The 26,618-nt window shown below is 43.7% G+C and overlaps 1 protein-coding gene across 4 annotated transcripts in view; it reads left to right on the top strand.

Annotated features, from left to right (window-relative positions):
* Positions 1–16,182: 16,182 nt before the first annotated feature.
* LOC136427912 (AT-rich interactive domain-containing protein 3A-like) overlaps positions 16,183–26,618 on the top strand; it is a 53,575-nt gene continuing 43,139 nt past the window's right edge. The window contains exons 1-3 of one of the 4 annotated variants that reach the window (XM_066417137.1): positions 16,185–16,438; positions 17,113–17,706; positions 22,790–22,894. In XM_066417137.1, coding sequence (XP_066273234.1) covers positions 17,314–17,706; positions 22,790–22,894 — 498 coding nt within the window. In that variant the 5' untranslated portion in view covers positions 16,185–16,438; positions 17,113–17,313. Of the gene's footprint in view, positions 16,439–16,547; positions 16,716–17,112; positions 17,707–22,789; positions 22,895–26,618 lie in introns of those variants that run through there. The other 3 variants (XM_066417135.1, XM_066417136.1, XM_066417138.1) reach the window with 3 other exon arrangements.

Raw genomic sequence — 26,618 nt, 5'->3', positions numbered from 1 at the left:
GCAAAAGTCGACTAGTCCTACATCAAATTTTGAACTGTTTCAAAGGAATTTTAGCGTTTTTACAGAAAGAACTTCATGGGAGGGAGTTGGCTAATACAAATGTATCTCCAAGCAGATGTTCGGGGAGGTTACATCGTTACGATTTTCTAGCGGTTTGAAACAGAAAAGGGTAGCTAAGAAAACATAACTTTTTAGCCTCCCAAACATCTGCTTGGAGGTTGGCCATCGCTGAGTGATGTGGTAAAATCTAGGTGAACAGTCTCCATGCTATGTAAGGGGGGCGCAAAAAACGCCACAAAGTAACGCACTACATCTGCTTGGAGCCGAGGTGTGACCGCCCACTTGGACATACTTTGTGTGTTTATACCATCAGTTATGTTACGAACAGGAAATCTGAATCTAAGTCACACAATGTTGCCCAACAACCGCTTTGTCCCCCCGCAACTAGACACCGTCACGCTATATCGTTGTAACGACACCTTTGTTGAGGGATTAAGATTGGATGTAAGAGCAACGGCCGGGGCGTCGGCTTGTAAAAGGTACACAGTTTGTTATTCCGCAGGTAACATGAGGACGGCTCATCTCAGGTGCACGGGGGATTCGTTTTAGTCGCGAAGGGGAGCGAGTGAAGGTTGGGGGCAGAGGCGCAAGGACTCGTCCTAGGAATTTGAGTCGTCACATCCAAGTTAAGGGCCTTCTAAAAACTTTCTGGTGAAAAGATGAAGCATCAACAGTCAAAGGGAACATAAGTTAACGACATAACTACACAAAATGGTTATGAGCATGGGAGATTTCCAAAACCCTTTACCTTACATTCAGAGGACTGGGTACGTTTAAGTCAAATTTAGGAAGGCAATCATGCAAAATGTGGCAACCTCGCTTTAAATCACGTGGATAACATTCGAATTCCCTACGAAGTACGCGATACTAGAATAGCTTGTCTACGCCATACGGAAAAGGAGTATGTGCCAGGAACATGTACAGTTAAGGGAAGTACCACAAAGGTTAGCCACTTTTCGTCTTTATTTGTGCATCTGTAAGATAGATGATACCATCTACATTGTAACGCAGTGTCTTTCGATCCCCCTCCCGACCAACATTAAGGACATTAAACGCTAACTTCAGGAAGGCAAATGTGGCTACCTAGCTTCAAATTACGTCGATAACATAACGCCTTACGGAAAAGAAGCATGCACCATAGCCTACCAGGCACAATTAAGAGAAGTACGAACAAAGTTAGCCACTTTTCGTCTTTGTGTATCTGTAAGATCGATGCCTCCATCTAACGCAGCGTCCTTCGATCTCCCTCCCGTGGCCTGCATTAAGGACGCTGATGCACTCCGACATTGTTCGAATCATCGAGCAATTACAGGGCCAGGAGAGAAGATCGCGCGTTCCACGCTTAACTAGCTGTGTTCGTTTTCATCAGCACAACATTAAGTCTTCCGCAATCGATGGACCACGAGATGTTGAAGAAGAATCGCCCTTTGTGTAGTGTGAAAGCTTGTTCGTTTGTTACGTACCTACAGGAACTGGCTAAAAGTGGCATGCCTTCTGTAGAATGGCTGGGCTGTAAGAGCTGCCTTTCAACTGCAAGGGAAAACTATGAAGAGACGTAAATACTATACTATAGCTAAATATACAAGGGGTTATCAATAAGTTATGTGCCTCACCATTTATATGATGATGCATGATTATAAAGTATGTGATGACCTCTTATGAGTGTCGACCAAAATTCAAATCATTGTGGTCATTACTTTTGTAGTCAGGTTAGATACGATGAGAGAGAAGGGGAAAAACATGTACGATTGAGCTGCGACCTGATGTTCCTCCATTTCTCCCCACAATCCTGGGGAGAATTTCCAGAGGACGAAAGCTGAAATATTGACACTTGTTGCGGACTGGCCTCAAATGGCTGAGTGAGGCTATCGGACACGAGATCGAGTGGTCATGGGTTCAATTTCTGGTTCCTGGCAAGACATTGTGTCCATGGGGAAGGCACAAATCCTGCCGATAGATATATTCCAGTGAGATAAGGGCAAGGACATCACGATTGGAAGTCCCGACGCGGTGATTGGTTAATGACACCTGGCACCGGATTGGTCACAAACCTACCATTAACAAAGGGAATGGTTAGACTTGATAAAGACAAGTGAATGAGCGCACGAAGTGTCCCCCGTGATCAAACTCGTCCTTGGAACAAGAGTTTGAAGACATCCACTGGCTTTCCTGAGGCTAGCGCTGGATTTAGGGGAATTTTCCGAATTCAAATCTCACTAACGTAAACTCGTTGATTCCCTCGAATTCGTCGGAAAATCCGTCCTCAGGAAAGCCTGATCGAAAAGCGCTATTCATTCTGGTTGGGAAATGCCAGAACCTGATGTCATCTATCGTGACTTTATAATTCAATCATCAGGCGAGAAGCCGTCGGTACGGCGCAAGTTACACATGACGGGAAAGCCCTGAACTATGAGTCTATGACGGACTTACAAGTGAGAAGTTGACTTTGGGTAAATCTAGCAAAATAAAGTTGGCTTTTCAATTGTAAGTTTACCTTTCCTTTAATTGTAGTTCATTGATGATACAAATCATGTTTTGATTAACATTACATGTGTCCATTGATCGAATCCTGTCACTCTACTGAACGTCACTAGCATATGGAAAATATAGAACTGCGAGAACACAGACTAACAGACGAAAAGCAATACCTTCCAATGCCATTGACCCCACGACCTGCCATGTCATGTTTGATGCTTCTTGTCACTCCCACGAGTCTGACCTTTGCAGTGACATCATCTTCTCGCTCACTTCCTGACACTCTACTGACCGTGCATTCAAATAACTGTAGGCACACAAGAACATAACAGACAGACACATCGGACGCCTTTGTACGCGAGGCAATAAGATTTTTTTTCAGAAGCTATAAAGTATCTATTGTGCCGAAATTTCGGTTTCCACGCAATCGATCCAACGAGAGCAGTGAAAAGAATACTACCGGTTCCAAAGGAGTCTTATAGATATAGATTTTCAGTTGAAACTTTTCTTTTGGCTACTCTGCCTCTCATGACGATTTGAGAGTTCTGAACTTTGTAACTTTTCTCCCTTCGTCGTCCACGATCCACGCACATATGTATGGGTACTGAAACTTGAGCTATATTTTCGCTTGCCAAACACACCTGTCCAACGATATGCAAGTTAACCATGCCGCTACCACCTTTACATTTCAGAGCCATACTTTTGAAGTTCCACCATACTTACATGCGTGCGTTATAAATAATCGGATGTTGTTGGAAAGATAAGCGGCGAGAAGTAATGGCGTACCCACCAGCTCCAGTGATGATTCGGCGTCCGCCGGTAATCTGAACCGCAAACTCCGCGCCACTGTCCACTTCTCTTATCTGCACATCGTCTACTCCCCGATGACGCCCCGGAGAAAACTTTGCCGTGGCCTCCCTTTGAAAAGGTGGAATATGTCGGACAGATAGACGCGAGTCGAGACATTTAGTATAACAAGATAGCCGTGCTGCTGTACTTCGCTGTCATCCGAGTAAACTGGCCCGCAAGGTGCGATTTGCGGACGCGCATTACATTCCAGGTAACCTTGAGTTAAAGTTCAATGAAGTCGGTTCAAGCGGGGTGGAGGGTTCGGTAATGGTCGGCAAAATGTCCGGGGAAACATGGAAAAGCAAACATTAACGCATTATATTCGTTGAGGATCATTTAAGGTCTTGTGTTGAAATGTTTTTGGGGATCTTTAAACTTAAATAAAGTTGGATGAAGTGGGCACAAACGGGCACTTGAAGATTTTAGCAATGTTCGGTAGAAATATCCGCAGAAATGAAGAGACATCAACACCACATTCAGTTAACGGCTTGAGTTAAAAGATTTTCTGGAATCTGAAAACTTGAATAAAGTTGAACAAAGTCGCCACAAATGAGTGTAAAAATGGTAAAAGTACTGTCAAATCAAAGTCCTGTTTGTTGTTTTTGCTTTTTTAATGTCGAAGGAGACAGATACATCATTCCTAAAACTTGGTTCCAGTATAGGACTCTGGCTCACGATGTGTGAGAAATACAAGACTACTGGCCGCAAGGTTGTGTATGAAGAACACAAGAACCTACAGGGTGAAAATGTTGCTGATTTCCCATGTTTTGATATCTGTCACTCCATACAGCACGGATGTCCCTGCAGCTCACAGTTGAACTCTTGGTCCCAGTAAGTTGCTAACTGGGAGACCCGGGTCAGGACATCTCGGTTGGGGCTGCACTTGTCTTACGAAAGGTCCCGTGTTCGATAAGGAGCCTCGAGCACATTAAAGGGGAAGGGCCAACAACCTCTCTGTGTAAAAATATACCTGGCCACAGAAACAGTAAGGAAACTTGCTGCCCTTTGTGCCATGCACTAGGAACTACAAGGTGAACAACAACTCCGTGGACGAACCGCAATGACTAATCAAACGTCCATTCTCCTATTCAGCCGAAGCGAGCCATTTTCGTGGAACGAACAGCATGCCCAAATTCATTCTCCCAAGTTAACTCTAGAGAGAAAAGTTTGTCTTCCCGGCTTCCATCTCTAAGATTCCGCTAAATATTACTTCCCCCCGTCTTAACAGCTCCCTTGCATCTGCGCCTTGCGCGCCGTGGTTATTGAAGTAGGCGCCCCAAATCGACCGATCCGGCCTTTTAGTTTTAGTAGCCGGCGTTATCTCCGACATGAATCTTCCCCCCGAGCTAGGTCGGGCGTGTATAGATGGTGGCGCACAACATAAGAAGATAATATGTGATTTAGAATTATAAGTCCTGTAATTTAGGAAGACGGAACTTCCCGTTCAGAAGAGATGGCTCCGGGCCATACTTGGCAGAAGTGCGAAAATGGCTGTTTTATAAACAACAGATCGGCCACGGGAAGACAGATAGGGCTTCTCGGGAGCTGCCCTGTCGCGGCGTATCAAAGACGCAGGAGGAAGGGTATACTTGACCTTCAAGGGAAGAATTGTGTTTCTTTCTTTCTTTTTGGCGACAACACCGAGGGAACTTAAGACAGGCATTCGGGGAGGAATCTTGATTTACAGGTCAATAGTTATGTTCATTACGTTCAACAGTTACCAATCTTAATTGACCTTCAATGAAAGAGTTATGTTTCTATTTTTTCTGGCGACAACACCGAGAGAACTTTAGACAGTCATTCAGTGAGGAATCTTGATTTACAGGTCAATAGTTACGTTCAATAATTGCCAAACTTAATTGACTTTCAAGCTTTGCAAGGCAAGTGTTGTGTTTCTTAATTCATTTCTTTCTTTCTTTCTGGCAACAACACCGAAAGAACTTTTGATAGGCATTCAGCGAGGAATGTTAATTTACATGTCAATAGTTACGTTCAATAGTTGCCAAACTTAATCGACTTTCAAAGAAAGAGTTCTGTTTCTTTTTTATATTTTCCTTTCTAGCGACAACAGCGAGAGAACTATAGCTAGAATCGAGGAATCTTAATTTACGTACAGGACTGGTCAATATTTACGTTCCCCCCATGGGGAAAGGCTTGCGTTATAGCAAAGAGTACCATTGATTCAAAAAGCCACAATAGATTGAGTAGGGCGAAGTTGTGTAAAGAGGAAAAGTTACCTAGTTTAGCTGGACAGAACAAGTACATTCGTGTTAGATAGTGGTCTTGTTGTTTGTTTATTTCTTTGTTTTTGTTTTTTTGTTGTGTTTTTTTTCATTTGTACTCAAAGGGTATCTTGGGTAACCGCTGTTAACATTATATTAATCCACCGGGTTACATAAATCCGCCACTTGGGTTTGAGAGATCTCTTGTGTAGCAACCCCACCACCCCCTCCACCCCTAGCCCCCCTCCCATGCACAGTGCCAGTAGATTAACAGTAGTGCATTAAACTGGGGGGAGTTAGGTTGGAAATCTGTTTCGACGTATATTTCCAGGGTGGCGGAATTATGTACCATGGCGGAATTATGTCAGTAGATGTCATCGTGTTCTTCAGCCTTGGATAGCTGCCAAGATTATTCGGCAGTGTTTTGACATGAAGAGAGGACTAATATAAATCTGAAGACTACCCAGGCTGTGAATAGTGGCCTTCCGTTTGCTAACTGGCGTCCTTCCATGATCGGGTTGATAGGAAGAGCCGTTATCGGAAGGAAGAAGGCGATCTTATCTCTTACAGTAGAGGTTCCTTTCGTTCGGTCAGACCCTTGTAGTGCCTGATGGCGCATAGAGCAGCAAGTTTCCTTGCTGTTTCAGTAGCAGGGCACATTTAACAGGGAGGGGTTGCTACTAGCCCTCCCCCTTTAATGTTCTCGAGGCACCTCGAGCCCCTCAAACACGGGACATCCATATTCCGTCCCTTCCGAACGACGGGCGCAGCCCCAACCGAGATGCCCTACCCAGGATTGAACCAGGGTATCCCAGTTACCAATTGCAACTAATTGGAACCAGGAACTCAACTGTGAGGCTCCTACCAGTTGAGCTACAGGGCCATCCCACTTTAGAAGGGATATATCTAACTTTCTGTGGAAGTTCAGCTGCCATATGTACAACCCACTGCGTTGGGTCGTGTCGCCTAAAGGCAGGGTTTAGCAGGGTTAGGCCCAGAACCCAGCATTTCCGGGTTCGAGTCCCTGTGTTGTGCCCTTTGCAAAATGGGTATAATGTTATCTGTACGTGGCACTGTTAAGATATCAAGTTGATTGAAAACTTGAGAAAAACTTGAATGCAGTGCCATGTCGTCCATGTCTATCTAAGACAAGTAAAACGAAGTAAAAAACAAACAAATCCCCGTCGTGGAGAACCGGACTATGGTCCTTTCTCGTTAGACCGGATCTCGCGAACTAGTTCTTAGATCAAAGATGGTTTCACCTTGCAGACGCAACAGTGCTTCATGTCTCGACTCGGCCACCGGCAAGTTTTGTAAACACCAAGTCGTATCAAATGAGCCATACGTCATGGCAATTATCTGTACATCCCACCGTCCGGGCGATCTGTCTCCCTCTCTCTCAAACTCGCCACCGCACGTCGCTAATGAAGACCTAAAGCCCTCTTTTCACTTGACGGCGATCGCGCTGCGACCTCGCTGCGACCTAAATTGGATTTGTGTGACCCTTGACTTCATGAATAGAATATCATGCAAAATGTAAAGGTTTGACTGGAAATACAAGAAGAGCGTACAAAGTGTAAAGATAATCGTATGAAGGTGGTTGAGTGCTTTGTCAAATTGTAGGTCGCAGCGCGGTCGCAGCGAGGTCTCCGGCTAGTCACGGAAAAGGAGTATCATGAAGATCTAACCTGGCACAGCCTCGAATCTGCGGCAGACGAATCGTTCATCGTGTCCAGGCTGCTGACCGCTATACATGAAGTCGTTTATATTCCTACATTTCAGTCTTGGACGTCGGGACCGCGCCAAAGCTGTCCGTCTTGGAAGTTCCGATGCAGAACATCAAGGGACCCCACTCTTTCGTTCGTTAGTGTATCTGGTCGTTTATCTGTGTCCTGCAGAAACGGGCCAATTTCGCCTAATGTCGGCGAGGGTCCGAATCGCACACACGCGTATGTCCGCGCTACAAAGCCTCCACAATCAAGCACTAATTCCCTATCATGGACAAAGATATCAGAAAATTGGACACGAGATAATATCGTGACGAGGCCCTCAACCCGACCGGGCCAATTTCCTGCGCGAAATTACATTTGGAAGGCGCATCGGAAAGATACTATCCGAGCAAGAGCTCAACAATGAAGTTATGAGAAAGAGATCACCCCCGTCTTCTTCCTTCCCCATCTCCGCGCTATAATTTATAACCATCCTTCTCGAATAATGCTAAGGTCACATTTGCACCGGTGGCCGTAGGGGGTGTAGCCCCGGCCGGGCCCCGAAGCCACAAATCCATCCCGGTGGACTGTCTGAGGGTACCTGTCGGTGTTTTCATGATTAGCTTACGGCATCTATTTGTTACCGGGTCCTGGGTTGATTTTAACTCCGAGTTAAAAACATCCCGGGGCCCGGACGTACCCCAAAATATCCCGGTAGCCACAGGGTGTCCCACGGGTCACGTTGGGATCACGCCCGAAAGCGAAAAAAAGCCCGTAAAGTACCCGACGGGCCCCCTTTTCCAATTGTGACCGTAGCATAAAGCAGATCCGAGCACTGAAGTGCAGTGTACGGAATCCAATGGACTCTGCTGTTGTCCCCGAGGATTGTTCAATATTTCATACCAATTTGGTATCGAGTTTCCCCTGCCCGCCTCCACAATAGAACCGGCCGCACCTTTTTAATCAACACCTTTATAAACCGGAGAGACTCGGACGTGCCGCACTCATTAAAGCCAGTATCAATAGCGCGCCGTATCATTACCGTCCGACCTCCTTGATTATAAAACTTTCATTTGCAATAAGGCCGAGGAAAACAATTTTGTGTTTCCGGTTCCCATAGCAAAAACTACCGACCCTAGCCTATTCTGGTCTATCGGCAGTTAGGTACATTATTATATTTTCGATATTACATCTGGGTGATGAAAATTAAAAAAAGAATCGAAAACATATTGCATATTTTCTTGCAGACATTCTGTATTTCAAACTTTGTTAACAGCTTAAGTCTTTGAACAGTTGATGTCGGAATGTGTATTAAACGTTGTACTTAATTATTCTGTTAATGGGTATGATTGTGCTTGGACAGTGTATATCTTATGGGACCTGGCCCACGGACTATCTGTATTAAATACAACATGATGTTGAAGATATTAGAGTCCTTATGCATTCCAGTTTTGCGATGTTAAACTGTATTTGTTGGATGATCACTTCAGCCGAAATCTTTAGATAAAGAAAGAGAATTCCTACCTACCGAAGTTATCTTTTACAGTACCGTAACCGGAAACACAACATTTTTTTCCTTGGGCTGTGGGAGTGTTGTGCGTGTCCGTCCCCCCTCCGGTGGAGAGGAGTCCCTCCATTATGCATGGCCAGGTCAATATTAAAAGGACGGATGCCGTCTCGCGCCAGGGTAGACACTGTAATATCAAACTCTTAATAATGCCTGACGCTCACACGGGAGTCAACCCGGCCGGCCGATTTACATATCGGATGAGAAAACTTGGCTGCAAGCCACGGCGCTGTTGCAATTACATAGTGTATGTTTGTATGTGTATGTGTGTCTGTCTGTGTTTGTGTGTGCATGTGTGTATGTGTGTGTGTGTGTGTGTGTGTGTGTGTGTGTGTGCGTGTGTGTGTGTGTGTGTGTTTGTGTGTGTATGTGTGTGTGTGTGTGTGTGTGTGTATGTGTGTGCGTGTATGTGTGTGTGTGTGTGTGTGTGTGTGTGTGTGTGTTTGTGTGTGTCCTAAGCCCTACTTTTGAATATTGCCTTTTCAAAGTAGATATTATTGCAATGCGGCTTCGCTACGGCTCGCAGGTCACCCCTTCTCTTCTCCATAAGAGTGTTGGGTTCTTTTACGAGCGGAAGCTTGACTGTACAATATGCTAACTCAGTAAGGTCCGTAGATTCCCTCTCATTGCCCGTATGTGGCATCTGAATGATCTTTCCTCCCCTACATGTGATGTGTTATCTCCTACAAGTACATTGCGCGGAGAGTAGCCGGCACTGCCACTTGTGCTAGCCTCTTTTGCAGGCTTTCTGGCAGGCGTCGGCGTTTATTTTCGGTCAATCTCGGGGGGGGGGGGCGCTGACTCACGATTTTCAACATATCGAGGCCAGGTTCTTTTGCTGGAGAAATCCTAATGGCCGACAATCATAATTCGAGGATATCTCCAGCAAAAGAGCCTGGCCTCGATATGTTGAAAATCGTGAGTCCCCCATAAAATAAACGTCGGCGCCGGCCAGACAAGCCTGCAAAGGAGGCTACGCTTGTCCGGGGGCGATGGAACCGGACCAGATAAGACCAGATAGACACCATGGCGATGGGAAAGTCAAATCGTTTAACATCATATGGTCCCGTAACTATCAAACATACTTTTTTTCGTGTTTTTTTTCTCTCTACTGATTTGATTATTTGTATCGTTTTTATTTTCTACTTTGTAATAAATTATTTATTCATTTGAATGACTTGACAAACGAGCAAACCACATCTTTATTCCCCGGACAGTCCCTATCTGGGATGATATCTGTGGCATCTCGCGATGGTCACTTCGGTATGGATTCATGGTGTGGTACGGCCTGAGGGGGGATCCCTCTATCTTTCCTCTGTGCATTTTGGTCACAAGGGATTTGAATATATCATGGTCGATAGACATAGATGTTGAGATTTTATCGATTTAGGTCAAACATATCAGAATATTTGGTGGGAGAATTTTGTAAAGAAACAATGCATTTTTTTTGTTCATTGAATCATTGATAGCACTTGTGAGCCACAATAGTAGTGTGCTGGTGATTATAAGTTTGAATATAGTACATGATCAAGTATGCGGAATAGAATGAAATATATATGATATTTCACACATTTCAGTACGACGTTTAGAAAAAAAATCGAAAGGGGGAGGTGAAAATCAGTAAACACAAAAAACAACACCGGTGGTTTAACGGTATGATAAAAAAAACGCAATAGCCAGTCCAGTTAAGCCCACGTTCCACTAGACGGCGATCTCGCTACGACCTAAATTGGATTTGTGTAACCCTTGACTTCATAATTGGAATATCGTGCTAAACTATAAAAGTGTCACTCAACTCCAGAGTTGTGCCTGTTACGTTATGAGTTATGCCTGTTATAAAAGAAATTGAAGGTTTTGAGAAAGGTTTATCACTAGTTCGATGCTAAACGCCTCTCTCCATCAGTCGGTGCAGTACCGTTTTACTCCGCTGTGACATGACAACGCACACCGAACCCACCTTGCATCAGTGCCAACTTTTGATATCAACACGCACGGACAGAAGTTTCCCACACCTATACGTTCCCACCAAGGTGCACCGACGTTATCCTAAGCCAGGCTTACTCAAAATCGCGTCATTTAAAAAACCCTATCCGTGCTTAGGGATGATATCACGGAATCTCAGCAGCATTTAAAAGTTAGTTCTCTGCCTCACAATAAATCAAGCCAGCTTATCAGATATTGAAAGAGCCCATTCCGCCGTTGCCAGAACCAAATGTGCATCATACCCGTTAATGCCTCATGTAATTCACATTTCTCTGGGCTATCGGGGGCAGACATGACGGCCTGTGGAACAGAATAAACGACCAGGTATTGTGGCGCAAGGTCACTTTACTTAAACTGTTTGAAGACTGGCTGTTTGTGAATTGTAATAAGGATGATAAACTCCCTGCAAATCTGGGAGTTTTCAGAAGCAATTTTCACCAGTTGCATAAAAAAATCAATCGAAACAAACGTTTCTTATTATACTGTTTCACTATGGCCAAGAAAGTTGGAATTTATCTGTAGAGACCCAAAATTTTAGATTTTCTACTTTTGTAAAATAATAACTGTTTAACTGTTTGAAGACTGACTGTTTGTGAATTGTAATAAAACTGATCAACTCCGTGCAAATCTTGGAATTTTGTGAAGCATTTTTCACCAGTTGTATCAAAAATTAAACAAAACGAACGTTTCTTATTAGACTATTTCACTACGGCCAAGAAAGTTGGAATTTATCTGTAGCCAAAATTTTATAATAATAATAAAAGTGGTGTTTACGGATTTTGTAAGAACATAACAATGTCAAAATTGCACAGTTTTCAGAATGATTGTGGATCAAAAGTTACAGTTATAAATACTATACACAGATATGACTTTCTTTATAATGGTAGTATCTAACGCTCACTGAAATATCATTAATACTGTTAAGATTCATAAACGTTTCTTTAACATTGCATAAGTACGCATTTAGATTGATGATCTGTATCGTAGTGAAACTATTATGATACTCTAGAACCATTCTATGCATCATGAAATAAGTAATGATACTTGGTTAATTGAAGGGACTACCCTTGATACTAATAAAGAATGATTAAAAAATCGTATGGATTATTAATTAACTACCTGGCTATTGAAATATGTAGAAATAAATCAATTGTTCTTAAGTGTAAATCATGAATAATGTTAAATAAAAAGAAACAGAGACTACCTGATATTGGCAATATCATACCAGTATAAAGATAATGCACCTTGTTACAGCACCCGTCGCTTTCAAGATCTGAATGTCAACATTCCGTCACTAAATGTACACTTAAGTATTATACTCTGGTATAAATTACATGTTTCTATCTAAAGAAGTTAAGTATTCAATTAATAGTACTTTCTGAAGGTGGTAAAAAGAGAGGACTTTTTCAAAAAGATTTCTCTCTTCTATCATATCAAAATAATAGAGTTTTTTTTTCTAGAATATACTTTCTATTCACTTACAATACCGTTCAAACGTGATATAAGTCTTACATGTCTAGCTAGTGCGTTTATTTGCCTGTCATCATCAAACCCGACAATGAGATAAGAATGTAAACTAAAGAAAGTTTATTCCGTCCCGGTCAGATTCCCCGTCAGTTCGTCTGCGCTGATGAAAGCCGCAGGGATTGATGCATGTGTTTACGACTCCGATATCACCAGGGAATGTTCCAACATCCATCGCGACTTGGGATTTATAGCGGCGCGGAATCGCGATACTGTGCCGGAGTGATCCTACACTGACCTGGATAGGAGAAGTAGTTTGTACCCGCGGGCTGAAGCTAGCCTCAATTCGCAGGCCTTCTGGGCTGAAGTTGAAATTCGAAGAGACATATAAGCTCGAAGATCCTAGCCTCTACCAGGCTCCAGAGGCGGCTGGAAAAAGTAGAAATTGTCCAAATAGACAGAGATAAGAGGAGTTAGTCCGCTATAGGTTTGCCACTCTGACTAGCCCCCCTTGCATGTTATCTGTCTATTTGACCAATTTCTACTCTTTCAAGCCGCCCCTGGAGCCTGGTAGAGGCTATGAAAACCCCACAGTCGTACAGCTATTCCCCAGATAAAAACGCTTCACGAAAAGATTCTGTCCTCCAGTCTAGCCTCAATTTGCAGGCCTTCATAGCGGCGTTGGCGTTTATATTCGGGGGGAGCGTTGATTCGTGATTTTCAACATATCATCGGGGCCAGGTCCTTATGCTGGAGAAAGCGTTGATGCCGCCAGTAATGTTTTAATAGACTTTCAGGATGTCCATTGAAAGCAGGCCTTCTACGATTTCATCAGCAAAAGAACATCACTCAGATATATGTTTAAAATTGCGAATTAGCGCCCTTCCCAAAAAAATAAACGTTGGCGCCACCCGAAATGCCTGCTATGAAGGCTAGACTGGAGGACAGAATCTTTCTCCGTGAAGTGCTTTTATCTGGGGAATTGTTCCGTTGATCATTTTTCTATGACTGTGAAAATGACAGAGAATCTTAGATTATTGGACTTCGGGATTTTGGGGCTAATCTTTCTCTTCGACTTGGGTAAGCGTTTTCTGTATGCATTGTCAAACTTGAGCTTGTAAGAGCAAATCTTTTTTTGGACTTACTAACATGAAAGTTCATTTGCGTTGGTATACAACATTACGGTAAAAGTTCAACTATCTTTCTTAATTAGTAAGATTGAACTTGACGAATTTTCCGAGCAATGTGGGCCCTCAGTTATATCCTGCTGAAGATGAAGAGGAGACTGGTTGAAAATTCGATGAGTTCAATTTTGTGTTGGAAAATAGTTTTACATTGTTTTTAGACAAGGAAAAATGATAAAAATGATAAAGACATTTTAAACAAAACTCATCACCCATCCTATGCCCCATATTCCCACTTGTTACCCCCTTACTAATGTGATTTCTTTGTTGACAAACAAATTTTATGGTATTTCATGAGCAAGAAGTAGCAGCTATGGAAAAACTGGGTTTACTCACAATTACATCCCTAATATCAGGGAATGTTGATATCGGAAAATGTAGACTTCGAAAGTAAAGATAAAGCTGTTATTCTAAACAATGTGTTCCAATACTCAGAAATAACCTCCTCGCCAGACCAAGGAGCCTCTAAAAATGTGACCTTTGATAAAAGCTGGACTAGACAGAGAAAGAGAAAGTTAAGACCCGACATCGGCTTAACTTGTACCGGACAGTATCCAAGCAGATATTAGGATGGATGGTTGCAACGTTAACGTTTTTAGACTGCCTGAATTTTCTATTGTCAACATTGTCATAGAAGCCTAACCTTAAGAAAACGTTACAATCACTTCAATCTGACAATCTTACATAACTCAAGAGAAGAAAATTTACTGATCAAATTGTACAGTTACTACACTTTCAGAGGTGCTTTGGTCACAGTCAGCCATCTGGGATGTGTATTGTGGAATGTGTGTTGCAAAGAATGCTGGGAAGTATACAAAACCACCACTGCAATCTGACAATCTTATACCCCAACATCTGCTTAAAATACCGGACAGTTCGGAGTTTAACGACCCCGATAGACAACAAGTCCTGTTCTGTCAACCGCGACAAACTGCCGAAGCGCCCGTTCCTTTCGACTGCCCGCGGTTTAATTGTAATAATTACATATGTTTACATTCCTCATGGCAGTTCGCAGACGCTAATGATACACCTACACACCGGTGATGCACGTAAAATGTGTCCGAAAAGAGTTACCGAAGAGAGTGGGTTATAACAGAAGCAGAAGTCAGTCATAACACTCATGACAGTCACACATAACTACACCTCTATTTTGAACTATACATATGTTTAATAATTGTTGCCATACTTTGTACCGTGTACAATTGTCGTGTAATAAAGTGCCTCTATGACAGGCGACACGCTAAATCCCGAAAACTATAAGAAATTGTTTTTGTGAAGACAATAACATTATCTGATACTGACGATGTTACATCATGATCCAGAATACCAATAACTAAAGAGAAACATAGTTAGTCTAATATGAAATACTGCCCAAACTCTGCAGAACTGTCCATGTCCCTGGAGACATCTAATTGTTACCTATGATAGACATTTGTTACATCATACTTGTATACATTAATTCATTTAGAAAAAAAATCAAAGTTTTCCAGATTTGGAGTGTCTTTCGGATTCGTAGTGTCGCCTCTTATATGTATATTCCAATGATACATTCAGACCTTATTGTAATGTCGGGGTTGAATGAGATAATCTTTATTGCATATTCATGACCATGTGGCTATTATATACATATGACCATGGCCTAACCAGATGTAAAGTATCAAAACCTGTAACACTAATATACTATATACTAATATGTACTTTGTATATACTATGGACTAATACATATGACATTAGGTATTTGAATGTATTCTGCTTTGACATTTTCTTACTTCCCTTCTCTAGTTGTATTGTCTTAAACAGCGATTGGCGCTCATTTTCATATAAGGTACAGTCAAGTTTAAAACAATATGTCTCGTCTTCAACATGTAAGAGTTCACAGCAGAGGTTAGTGGAGAAGATCGTGACCTTTTTATCCTCTGCCCCGTTTTTCGTCGGCCATCCCCACTAAGTTCGAGAGTATACATTTGCACATTCTATCTCTGGAAGGGGTACAATTTTTTTTTCTACTTGCTGCATGCTCTGTAACTTTTGGCGTCTTTTACGTCACGTGGTTTTATAAGTCACAAGCAAGTCGCTATACTAAGTAACTGTAATAAAGTCGGATCTGAATGATGGAGAAATGGTGGCAAAGTTGGAGTCCACTCTTTTTCCCATCTGGTGGGATGATGTTTGCATTAGCGCGTTTTGTCGCGGGAAACCACAATGGGGAATGGAGGGGGAAACGTTTTATGATGGGGGCAGTGGGACCAGGTGTATTTGCATAACAAACCACGTGGGTCCCCCCGGGGCCACGCAAGCGCTCTTGTCATCATCAGGGGCCAATGGATTGTGGGTACTGGTCAGTGGTGAGTGAAAAGGGGACCGATCGTTAAGACTTCTTAAGGAGGGTAAACGTCTTAAGGTTGGGTCTTCACAAAGTTTTGAGACGTGGGAAACTTCTTAAAAACTTGGTGACACAAAATGAGTCGTGTTTAGCGGTGTTATTATTATGTGAAGTAAGTGGTACTCTTTCTCCGTTTCCTCTCGTTTTCTGTTTTAATTTTCATCGCTAAGTCTAGCATCGAATATTCTTTAAAAGTAACGATTTAAGTGGTTACGTTCCAATGATATTTATTATCTATCGCCTTTTGGTGTCACTTTCCGATTAACTAGTTGTTTAACTTCTGGGCGCTTCGAGGACTGGCTTGAGTGTATATACCCCCTCCCTCCCCGGCGAATCGCGTGGATCGTCCCCAATAAAAAAAGTAGCGCCCCCAGAGCGGCCCGTCCAGGTTACATACAGTCCGACCTGCCGGCACAATTCACCCCGTACCAAACCGCCCCGGACACCAGACACCAGCCCCCCGGCGCCCGAGCTGCCAACACCCGCCGAGGAACGATCGATCGAACGGGAAATGACTGATCGGGCTGGCGGCCACAGCTGAGGTGAGGCCGTGCTCCGAATCTCAGATAAATTAACCTTATTAACTTTGATATCAAATAGGCGTAACCCGGCGGCGTGTAAATACACGCGCCATGAATGTTTGATACCAGAGATCGGGCCGAGCGCGATGAATGCTTAGGCCGGGTGAGGGGTCGCTAGATTATCAGTCGGGATCGCCATGCTTAACCCTACGTAACCCACGTAACCCCAACATATAGATAGTCGGGCCAGAACGCAGGCAAGCCAGCTGACAATATTCTCCACTACTACTGGTGGGAGGTGAGTATGGTGTGTATATCGTAACCCGTGTCTGTCAGTGTAGGCGGAAGGTATGTACTATAGCATATGTGTGTCGACACGTGTTCTGGAGGACACCTGCTACAAGGTGTTTGATATACAGAGAGGTAGTGGTGCAAGAAAAGAAATCTTTGTGAGACTCTCTCTCTCTTTCCTGGTCCAGCATTGATTGAGCACGGACTAAACCAGGCGCCCGCTCGCCGGTTGACCCCCGGCCACCGAAAATGTTCGGGCGAGCGCTCGGCTATAATCGAATTTTGTCACTCTGCTGGGCGCTTCTTTTCTGGCCCTGATTTTACGGTCCAGATGTAATCGCGTGTTGCGCCTTTACTGGCCGGACCCCCGTTGAAATTCTCCCATTCTCCCATTTTCCACACAGCTCATTATCAGCGGCAAGTCCTCGTCCCGTGAAGACCAAGGGAGACCATCTGCTGGCCTTGCCGCACTGGCGACACACACACCGGCCGAGGACGGGACATCCGCAGCGCGCAACTGGTGGTTCCAGCTAGCGAGTAACAACTCCCCGAGCGGCAGTAGTAACCACAACACGAACGGAAGTACGACGGCTCTGCCCTGGGCTATGAAGGTGGACTCGGGTGGTGTGGACTTGAGCACCATGGAAAGTTTGCAGCGACAGGCGAGTCGAGACCTGAGCGACGACGATTCCGTCTCCCTCGAGCCGGGAGAGATCCCACCGGAGGAGCTCCGGCGGCAGGTGGCCGAGGCCACGGCGGGAGACCGGCCCTTGAACCTCGAGCACCCCGGGCCGCGGCAGCCCGACCAGGCCGCCGCCAAGGAGAACGCTAACGCGGCCGTGTCCGTGTCCGTGCCGGGCCACTTCCACCAGGGGCTCGGCGTGGACACCTCCCCGCCGGAGCTCTCCCCAGAGTCCCGCGAGCTCGCCTTCATGCAGCAACACCTGAACGCCCATGCCCACCAGGCCGAGTGGTCCTTCCAAGAACAGTTCAAGCAGGTACGATATATACACGCAAATATATCTATATCCAACAACACACCGTCCGAGATTAATGAGTCCCTTGATAGTCATTTACAAAAGCTGTCCTTCACGTTAAACAGGTAGTGAACCATACACGACGTCTACACACACCCCTGTCCTTCCTTACCTCCCTAAGTCTTGACCAAACTGGTCGCAGTTCTTCCCCTCGTGTGGAACAGAGTAGTAAGGGCATTCCAGGGTAGTAAGGGCATTTTCTTGGGTGGGTAGTCGTCCTTGGGTAGGCTCGATTCGCCGCCCGAAGCCACACAAACTGGAAGCCGGCCGGTGAGTGTGGTTTGTTTGGGTTCCGACACACCATTACATGTCCGTTTACAAGGTAGTAAAGTAAACACGACTGCCTCCCGCCTCAGAAAAGAACACTCGTTCATGTCAACTTGTCGGAAAAGTGACAAGAGACCAATATTTATCAACATGCCACGTCTGCGGGCACAGGGTGTAAAAAAGAACCCAACTCGCACAACATTTCCGACCCATACTTACTGCACTGGTTAAACAAAGACCATAAATGACGTGTAGATTGCTCTTTATGGCTGCTCTCTTTTTGCACATTTGAATGGCCCTGCATATAAAGCAACCTGTGGTTTAGTGGCAGGCTTAGCAGGGGAGTGACAACTCGGAAAATATCACTTAGCGTCGCGTTTGGCAGGCAGGTGCGAAGCTACTGAATCATAACCAGGCTAGCGCGCCGACTAAAAACTACAACATTGCACGCATGACTTCAGCGCATCAAGTCCACGTCTTGAAAAGGATCTGGAATTCTCAGTTCTCTAAATTCCGACCCCCTCTGAGGATTGATGTTACGTTTAGAAAGTTGTCTATCAGCGCGAGCTATTGGCGCCAGGGGACCTGCCGTCTGTACAAAACATCAATGGCAAAATGCCTTCTGATGTTCTAGTGTATGTACTGTACTTTCTCAGATCGAACTCTCGGGCCAAACCGCTGAATGAAACATGTCGATACGATGCCTCAAATTACGCAGTAACTAGGGAGAGGGCGTCGATACAAGGATGCCGCCTGAGAGACTTGTATCCCCCGATCTTTTCTCATTAATCAAAAGTTACGCACAAACTGATACACGGCGGGGGTTTATATAACGATTAATGTGTTCATTGCATGTGTCGAGTAATCTCTCCCAACGTTTGAGGACTTTGTATTTGTTTTCGGCTCCGCGCCACTTTTGGGCGACGAAACAACCATCTTAAAAGCGTATCTACAACAATTACCGGTCGCGGTGATTATAAATGCGACGTATCAAGCCGGCAATCAAAATTCTGACTGCCGACGAAGGGCCCTCATTGTTGGACATCCTGTGGGCCTTTTTGTGGCCGTTATCGAAGTGAAAAGACCCCTGATACGGTTTGATTCAGCAAATGGCTGTACATTAACCGCCGGCCCGCATGGCGTGTTGACATCCTGAAAATGGCTAAAAGCGGCTCTGAATGCTGTAAGAATCAGAGATCGGGCGGGGGGCATTTGGTCCTTTTGATTGTGAGGTTTTGTCTGACTTCGCGGAGAAAAGAAAAGGGGCCGGGGAAAAGAGGCCGTCGGTGAATGGCTCCAGTCATGCCGTATGCAGAGCTATGCATGTTCGACAATGCCTGTATCAACATTTGGCCAGCATTATCATGCGATCAATAGATAGGCTTTGTGACGGGAGTAATGTGCAGGTCTGAAGTAGGCTTGACTGGGAGGGACGCGATCAATTTGTCTTCGCCGACGTTTTTCTCTCTCCCGCCCTGCAAAAAAACAGAGAAAATAGCGGGGGTCAATATCTCCCCCCAACCCACCTGATTATACCCCTCCATTGATAGGGCGTTATCTTACATGTACACCTGACCTGAAAGCTAAACTCCAGCCACCATAAACTTCGATTTCACTTTGCAGGGGTCGCGCTCGACTGTTAGCCTCTAATCGGGGGGTGAATTTTCCACCATTTACCGGCCACCACAATTTTCATTGCCGTCCTACTGAGGCTTTCTCGGCCCGATCCATCAGGTCCCATTTTCTCCCGCCCGGCGATCATATCGATAATACGATCGTCTGGGATGCCGAAAAAGTGATTAAACCGGCCCATTCCAGAGCTCGGGTCGGCTCAGATTAATTTATGCATTTCTCCATTAAAGCTGGATCCATGGGACATTGGGACCGACGTGTATGATAACCGTCATAACGCTCACAACGCTATCATTGGCTACGAGAAACCCGTCCTCTCTTAAAACCTTATAACAAGTCCCAGATTGTGTAATGCAATATATGGCGACTTTTTATCAATAAGTGTAGTGTGTAATCACTATTGATCGTCGGCCCGCACGCCTCCGATGGGCACTTCGGCACAAATGTGAAGTGCTGCGCGGCATATACCGCCGGAATGGCGGGCCAGAAACACCAATTAATGACGCTTTCCAATTATTTTTCTCGATGGGGGCAACCTTGGTTGTGTCGTTCCCCATCAGGATGGAACCGTTATACATAGGGAGTTTGAGCAATACCTCCATGCCGCTAGGGCGGCGACCTCGCAGCGCTCTCTCTGCGACCTGAAATGAACCAGAGCGCTCAACGAAAACCACTCTTTTTATGCTTTTTGTGTTTTGTTATGTTTTCAGTCATACTTTTATAATTTGCATGATATTCTGATTATGAAATCAAGGGTTATACGAATCCAGCTTAGATCACAGTGAGGTCGTAGTGAGAGCGCAATCTAGTGAAATGGGGGTTAAAGCGGCCAAACTTGCCCCTCATAGGGTTTCTACATTCAGTTTGGTACAGTTTTTTTATATAAAACTGAATACGTGCTACGCGAAAAAGCTTTCAAGTCCGCAAATTGAATCCTGGATACCGTGACATGTAGGCTGACCTATCCCAGCTATGTGCCACAGGTTTTGTTTAAATGGAAACACGGATAGAGAGCACAGTGTGTGTGTGTGTAGTACAGTTTGTGAATCATGATTGGACGCATTCTCGAAATACATCAAATCTAACAAATTTTCGGCCAATTATAGCGCACATAACTTTTATTCAGGGTCGAATTGGATGATAGCGGCCATCTTATGTTGCTTGCGATATACACTTTTTCATTCAACTTTGGTTCGCTTTATGAAGCAAATGGCTCACTCAATGTAGGTGCATTGCAAATGGTGGTGCTCAAAATCATCGGAGTAACCATATCGCTGATCTTGGCATTCTACTTTTGCAGTTTCGGGATCGTTGGCCATGGATTCTTGTTTGAATTCTAAAGTTTGGGTAGTGACGTTGTCGAAGGAGGTTTATTACAAACCCATATCTGTTGTCACTACCAAAACTCGCGGCAAATGTTTTATATATATGTAACAATGAATTAACTTTTGAACGGTACAAGAAACACTTTCAAAAGGTAACTATAGAGTAAGGGAAGGTCAGTCTCGTCCTAAGTAACGGTTCAAGTGGTTCACACACTTGAAGATTAAGGCACATCGCCACTAGTTCTAAACTAACCTGGCAAAAAGGAAATGATTTTAAGTTTTATCATCCAAACGGCTAAGATGGTTAGAGAGCAACATATTACAACTATCAGAAAACCTCGAGAAACTAGCCAAGTGTGGCATGACTTTTTATGATGAAGTAATTCAAGATGATAAAACTATTAGACGCCGGCCTTGCCCTTCCACACTGCTACTAGACACTACTACCTGACTCGAACAAAAAGTCGCCATCTTGTCAACAATCGTAAGTAGATACAAGGATTCTTACGTATCACGGATACCCGCAGCATCAAGGGACGCGTATTAGTGAGACTAATTCCCTATTTGCCTTACGATTTGATGGAAACTTTATGGGACTATAATTCAAACTCGATCCCCTCTATCGTCCGCAGCGGTGTAACCCAGATTTCAGATTAATTCCTCTTCACATAAAAGCTTATGAAATATTTAAATTTCATTTCTGTCCTATCATCTGGAGTGATTAGATACACAAATTACAACCCGGCCGCCCTATTTCATCAATATCACTAGTGCCGTTAATAATGCTCTACAGACTTGATTCAACGCTCCCATCTGTCCTGTACTTCTTTTATTCACAACGTAGGAGATGTTTCCTTCAAACTTTTACCAGACAACACACGGTTCACGCTTTATTGTCTGAGTGTACAACTATGCGTGCTAGCGCCGGCTTGGCACGATAATCGTGTTTTAATGTATAAAATTGCTCGGTTGTGTAAATACCCACTGCTAGGACGCTATCGCTAATATCAAAGTTTATACATACACTAAGAGTGGGGGAAAATGCAGCGCGTTGTCACGCAAAAGTCAGGGGGCGGTCAGAGGTGCGAGGTATATTACAAATTCACCAGTAAAAATAGTCACCATATATTTACATAGAGATATTTGGATGCAATTTCCATTTATTACAATCAACGCAACTGTAAGCCCCAACCAAGTCGTCGTCACAGCCGATTGCACCCCAGGGGATTGTGCAACACGTCATCATAAAGGAATAAAACATCGAATATTAATGAATATCAATTTTTCTAATCAAGATAAATGTGATGTGCTGTATGTGTACGATTAGACGATCATTGATCTGAATGAAAACCCGTCCGTAGCTTGGACTGGAATAACCTTACTGAGATAACATGCAAGGGGAACTGTAACGTTTATAGTTCACAGAGACTATGTAGAAAGACTATGTATAAGAAACCAGTGCTGATTTTGAGTTGTTAACTGTTGATGCAGTTTGCTGTGTTGTGTGTGCTGTGTGCTGTGTGTGTTTGATATTGTCCAACCTAGTGTGCTCATTGGACAATGTCTTTGTCAAGTCTGTATAAAGACCTGTTTTCTTGCGTAGAGAGGAACCTAATAATAACGTGTTTGTTTTAACTAACCAACTTCCTACATCAATCTAAATCTGCTCTTTTCGCCTCCCTCCCCTGTTTTCTGAAATTGAATCTCTCTGCTTGATTTCTATCTTTTGTTTGTTTGCAAAATTTACAAAAAAAAGGAAATCTCCGGCAAAGTCTGTACAAAAATTGATACAAATTGACCCCTGATTCCTCTCTACACAGAAACAGCGTAAAATCCCGGCAGCGTTGGACAGCATGAAAGTGCCCGGGCAGCGACAGAGCGACTTTGGGCATAGTGCGCACCAGTACATGACGGCACTTAACGAGGTGAAGGCACTTGAGTTATTATAACTGTGAGCTGAGGACAACAGCAACACAGAAGCCCTAGAAGAATGTTAGCCCTCCTTTCCACTATACAGCGATCACTGAGCGACCGTACAGCAACCAAAATTGGATTGTGTGACCCTAGGAATTTGATGCAAGAAGTAAAAGTATGGTTTAAAATATAATAAAAGACACAAAACGTAAAAAAAAGTTTTATTCTTTATCTATGGAATTTGTTGAGCGACCTGCTGTCAAATGTTTGTTCGCTCAGTGGTCGTAGCGCGGTCGCAGCCTGTGGTGGAAAGGGGATACAGTGTTCTTCCTCAACTTTTGTTTTGATCTATATGTTCCAACTCTAGCTCTAGACTAACTCGTAGGTTGAGATGCTCCTTGAGAAGACCAAACTATCAAGTTTCTTGAATCGTCAATTCTGTAAGGACAATCAGGAACAGAAATACTAATCTTGGAGAAGAGTGTTACTTTTTGCTACCTTTGTTTTGATTCATTGATGTTCTCCCCTTCTAGACTAACTCGTAGGTTCTCTATGCTCTTTGAGAAGGCCAAACTTAGCCTCTACCAGGCTCCACGGGTCGCTGGAAAAATAGCAGAAATTGGCCAAATAGACGGATAACATGCCAGAGGAGTTTATTGCTGGTCGGGAAGTACAGTTTGGGACTGCCTGGCTACTGGCACGTTATCTGTCTATCTTTCTACTATTTTTCCAGCGACCTGTGGAGCCTGGTAGAGGCTAGGCCAAACTGCCAGGCTGCTTGAATTGTCATTTCTGTGAGGTCAAACAAGAACAGAACAACCAATCTCGAGAGGAGTGTTATCATCTACTAACATAATTCCACCAGGGTACATAATTCCGCCACCCCGAAAAGATACGTCCAAACAGATCTCCAACCCAACGTCCCCCAGCATAATGTACTCCTGGATACCTTAACTGTGTATCCCTGGGGGTGCTGCACTAGAGATCTCTCAAACCCACTGTTTGTCAAAGTGGCGGATATATGTAACCCAGCGGATTAAGGTTACTTTTTTCAACCTCTGCTGCGATTCATCTGTGTGTGTTCTAACCTTGATTGTAGGTTGTCTAGATTGTGTGAGAAGTCCAAACTGTGTCAAACTATGCGGCTGTGTTTGGCTTGTGTACTAACTCGCCTTGGTTACGATGTTTGCTTCTCGAAGGACCGCTTCGGTCGGATTACAACTCACCAGACGTTGTCATTTTCATTTTCAGTTGTCTAGTGCTTACTCGTTGTTGTAGCTAGCCGTTATATATATATATATATATATGAAAGTTTTATTGCACGTTCTCGCCCGTAGGCTAATTGCAAGTACATGTAACATGAAAAGGAAGGACAGACGATGATGAACAGTATAGTATGTGACCATTCTAGTCTAACTACTGACACTAAATTCTAACTTTTTGGTTTGACTTCTTTTTCCGAGACAGTGGAAGACGAATAATCCCACTCTTTCTGTAATGTGTGGGTTTAAAAAAAACTAACAGTTAAAAAGTGTTGTTAGTTCCTCTTGAGAGTCAATCCCGGGAAAGTTTTGAGTCCCGAGGCAAACCTAAAACCAGTGGTGACAGGTAAATTGAGCGCTCAAACAAGTCACAAATCTGTTATCAGGAACGGATGTAATCTATACAAAAACATTGTAAAATGACGTCTGCACTGTGTCCACATTGCGGTGCAGAGTTGTCGCTTGTTAAATTTAGGCCCCCTATCCACCAGACGGTATTCCCGCTGCGACCTAGAAAATGCTATGGATTTGTCTAACCCTTGATTTCATAATTTGAATATCATGCAAAATGTAAAAGTATAATTGAAAAGACAGCAAGATACAAAAATCGTAAAAAGTTTCGTTTTCTTTATTCATGAACTTCGTTGAGCGCTGATCTGTCAATTTTAGGAAGCAGCGCGGTCCCCGTGGAAAGAGGGTTAATGAATCGTACCTTTTGCGCCAATTCAAAACCAGTTGAACTTTGAATCAACAATGTACCTAAGTTGTCCAGAGTTCCTGCCAATACATAACACCTGAAACATATTCAAACACTCAGGTCTCAGCTGACTTTGCCAGACTTTCTATGAGCACACGTGAGTCAAAATGTTAAGATTGGGGGTGAAAGAAATGATAGATAAATAAAATCTGCAATGAAATTAATTCTAAAGAGGGACGATAATGTTTAGTCTGGAATCTCCATATTTTCATCCAGTTACAAAGATAATCTTTAAGATTGATTTTGCATAGCCTCCGTTGCAGACTCCTTCAGGCTGTTTTCTTGTTCAAGTCGCCGTTTTCTTATTACATTTTTTTTTCCTTATTGCTTGCCGAGACGGATTTTGCCAATAAAAAGTCCAATTGTTAGTGTGTGATTTATAAGGGAGCCGTATAAAGTGGAAACGTCCGATTGCTATTATTTTGTACACATACACGCCCCAAGCGATGGGTTCGCTTTGTTATGGCTTCAATGTGATGGTGACAGAAAATTTATGAACACAAGATTCCCTATAAATAACTTTATTTACCGTCTGAATCCGCGTTCCGCCTAAGTACCAACGATTGTACAAACAAGCCCTACTTTATCTACGGACTAGGCAAACATTTACTAACTGTAAGTACTCGTGTAAAAAATTCCCTGATTATTGTGAGGGGGGAAGTTCTACGTTGGTATAAGCAACATGGCCTGAAGAAGTGGTTTAGAGTGTGTGCCCTATCTACCGTATCTATGGGCAATATCCCGAGCTAGATTTGTCTCCATAAGCCCCATAAACATTTCATCCTATCACGGACTATAAACTACTCGTTCGTCGCACATCAACACTTATAAAGTACAGGGGTTTGTTGTCCTTCCGGTCGCGAATTGATATTTGCCAGGTACTATAAAAGTTGTATGCCATTCTGAGACTGGAAAACCTTGCGACTATGGAAAGGCTGCCGTGTCACTGAGTCTATCGTCGACGCATCATTCAGATTTGTACATGTTGAAATGAATTTCATATTTATACTTGTTGAAACTGTCACAGAATGGCCGCGGACTGATGACCAAAGTCATGCATTCCTAGACTCGAAACTTCACGGCTGTAGCAATTGCAAGTCTACAACACAACCATATACATGTTATACTATAGTACAATATGATAAAGATCACTTCTATACTCTGTTGAAACTGTCGTAAAAGGGCCTCATATCGGAATCATTGTCAGCTTCCAAACGTATTCATCGTGAGACTTTAAAAAATCGCAACTATAGTACGTTTTCAGTGCCACACTCTACTATCGTTCCACCAGTGTGTTATGCAGAATTTCAATTTTATACTTGAAACTGTCTCAAAAAGGCCTCACTTCGGAATCCTGCAACTGTCTTTACTTTGCAAACAGATGCCGGCTATATACCCTGCCACAGTCTCCCACAGCACACAGTAAAGGGATTGTTATTAACACAAAAGGCACGTAATTATCCGGCGATGATATATTATCGCGGACTTTATCAATATTTAGTACTGCTATGCATCTCATTTATAGCATCATTGGAACGGCTGGCTGTCAATAGGCTGTAAAGCAAATAGCACGGCGTGGCCGGCCGGCTGGCTGTTTCGGGCCGCCCGAGTGTTGGATCTGTGCAGTGTGTATCTGGCAGGTATATTTATTTGGCGCTTGCCAGGCCCGTCATCAATTTTCAACTATTTACGTAGCGTGAATAATCTAACAGGGCG

The sequence above is a fragment of the Branchiostoma lanceolatum genome, chromosome 2 (assembly GCF_035083965.1).
Source record: "Branchiostoma lanceolatum isolate klBraLanc5 chromosome 2, klBraLanc5.hap2, whole genome shotgun sequence".
Lineage (NCBI taxonomy): Eukaryota > Metazoa > Chordata > Leptocardii > Amphioxiformes > Branchiostomatidae > Branchiostoma > Branchiostoma lanceolatum.
Note: the sequence above shows the minus strand (reverse complement) of the source record. Positions and strands in the feature narration are given on the sequence as shown.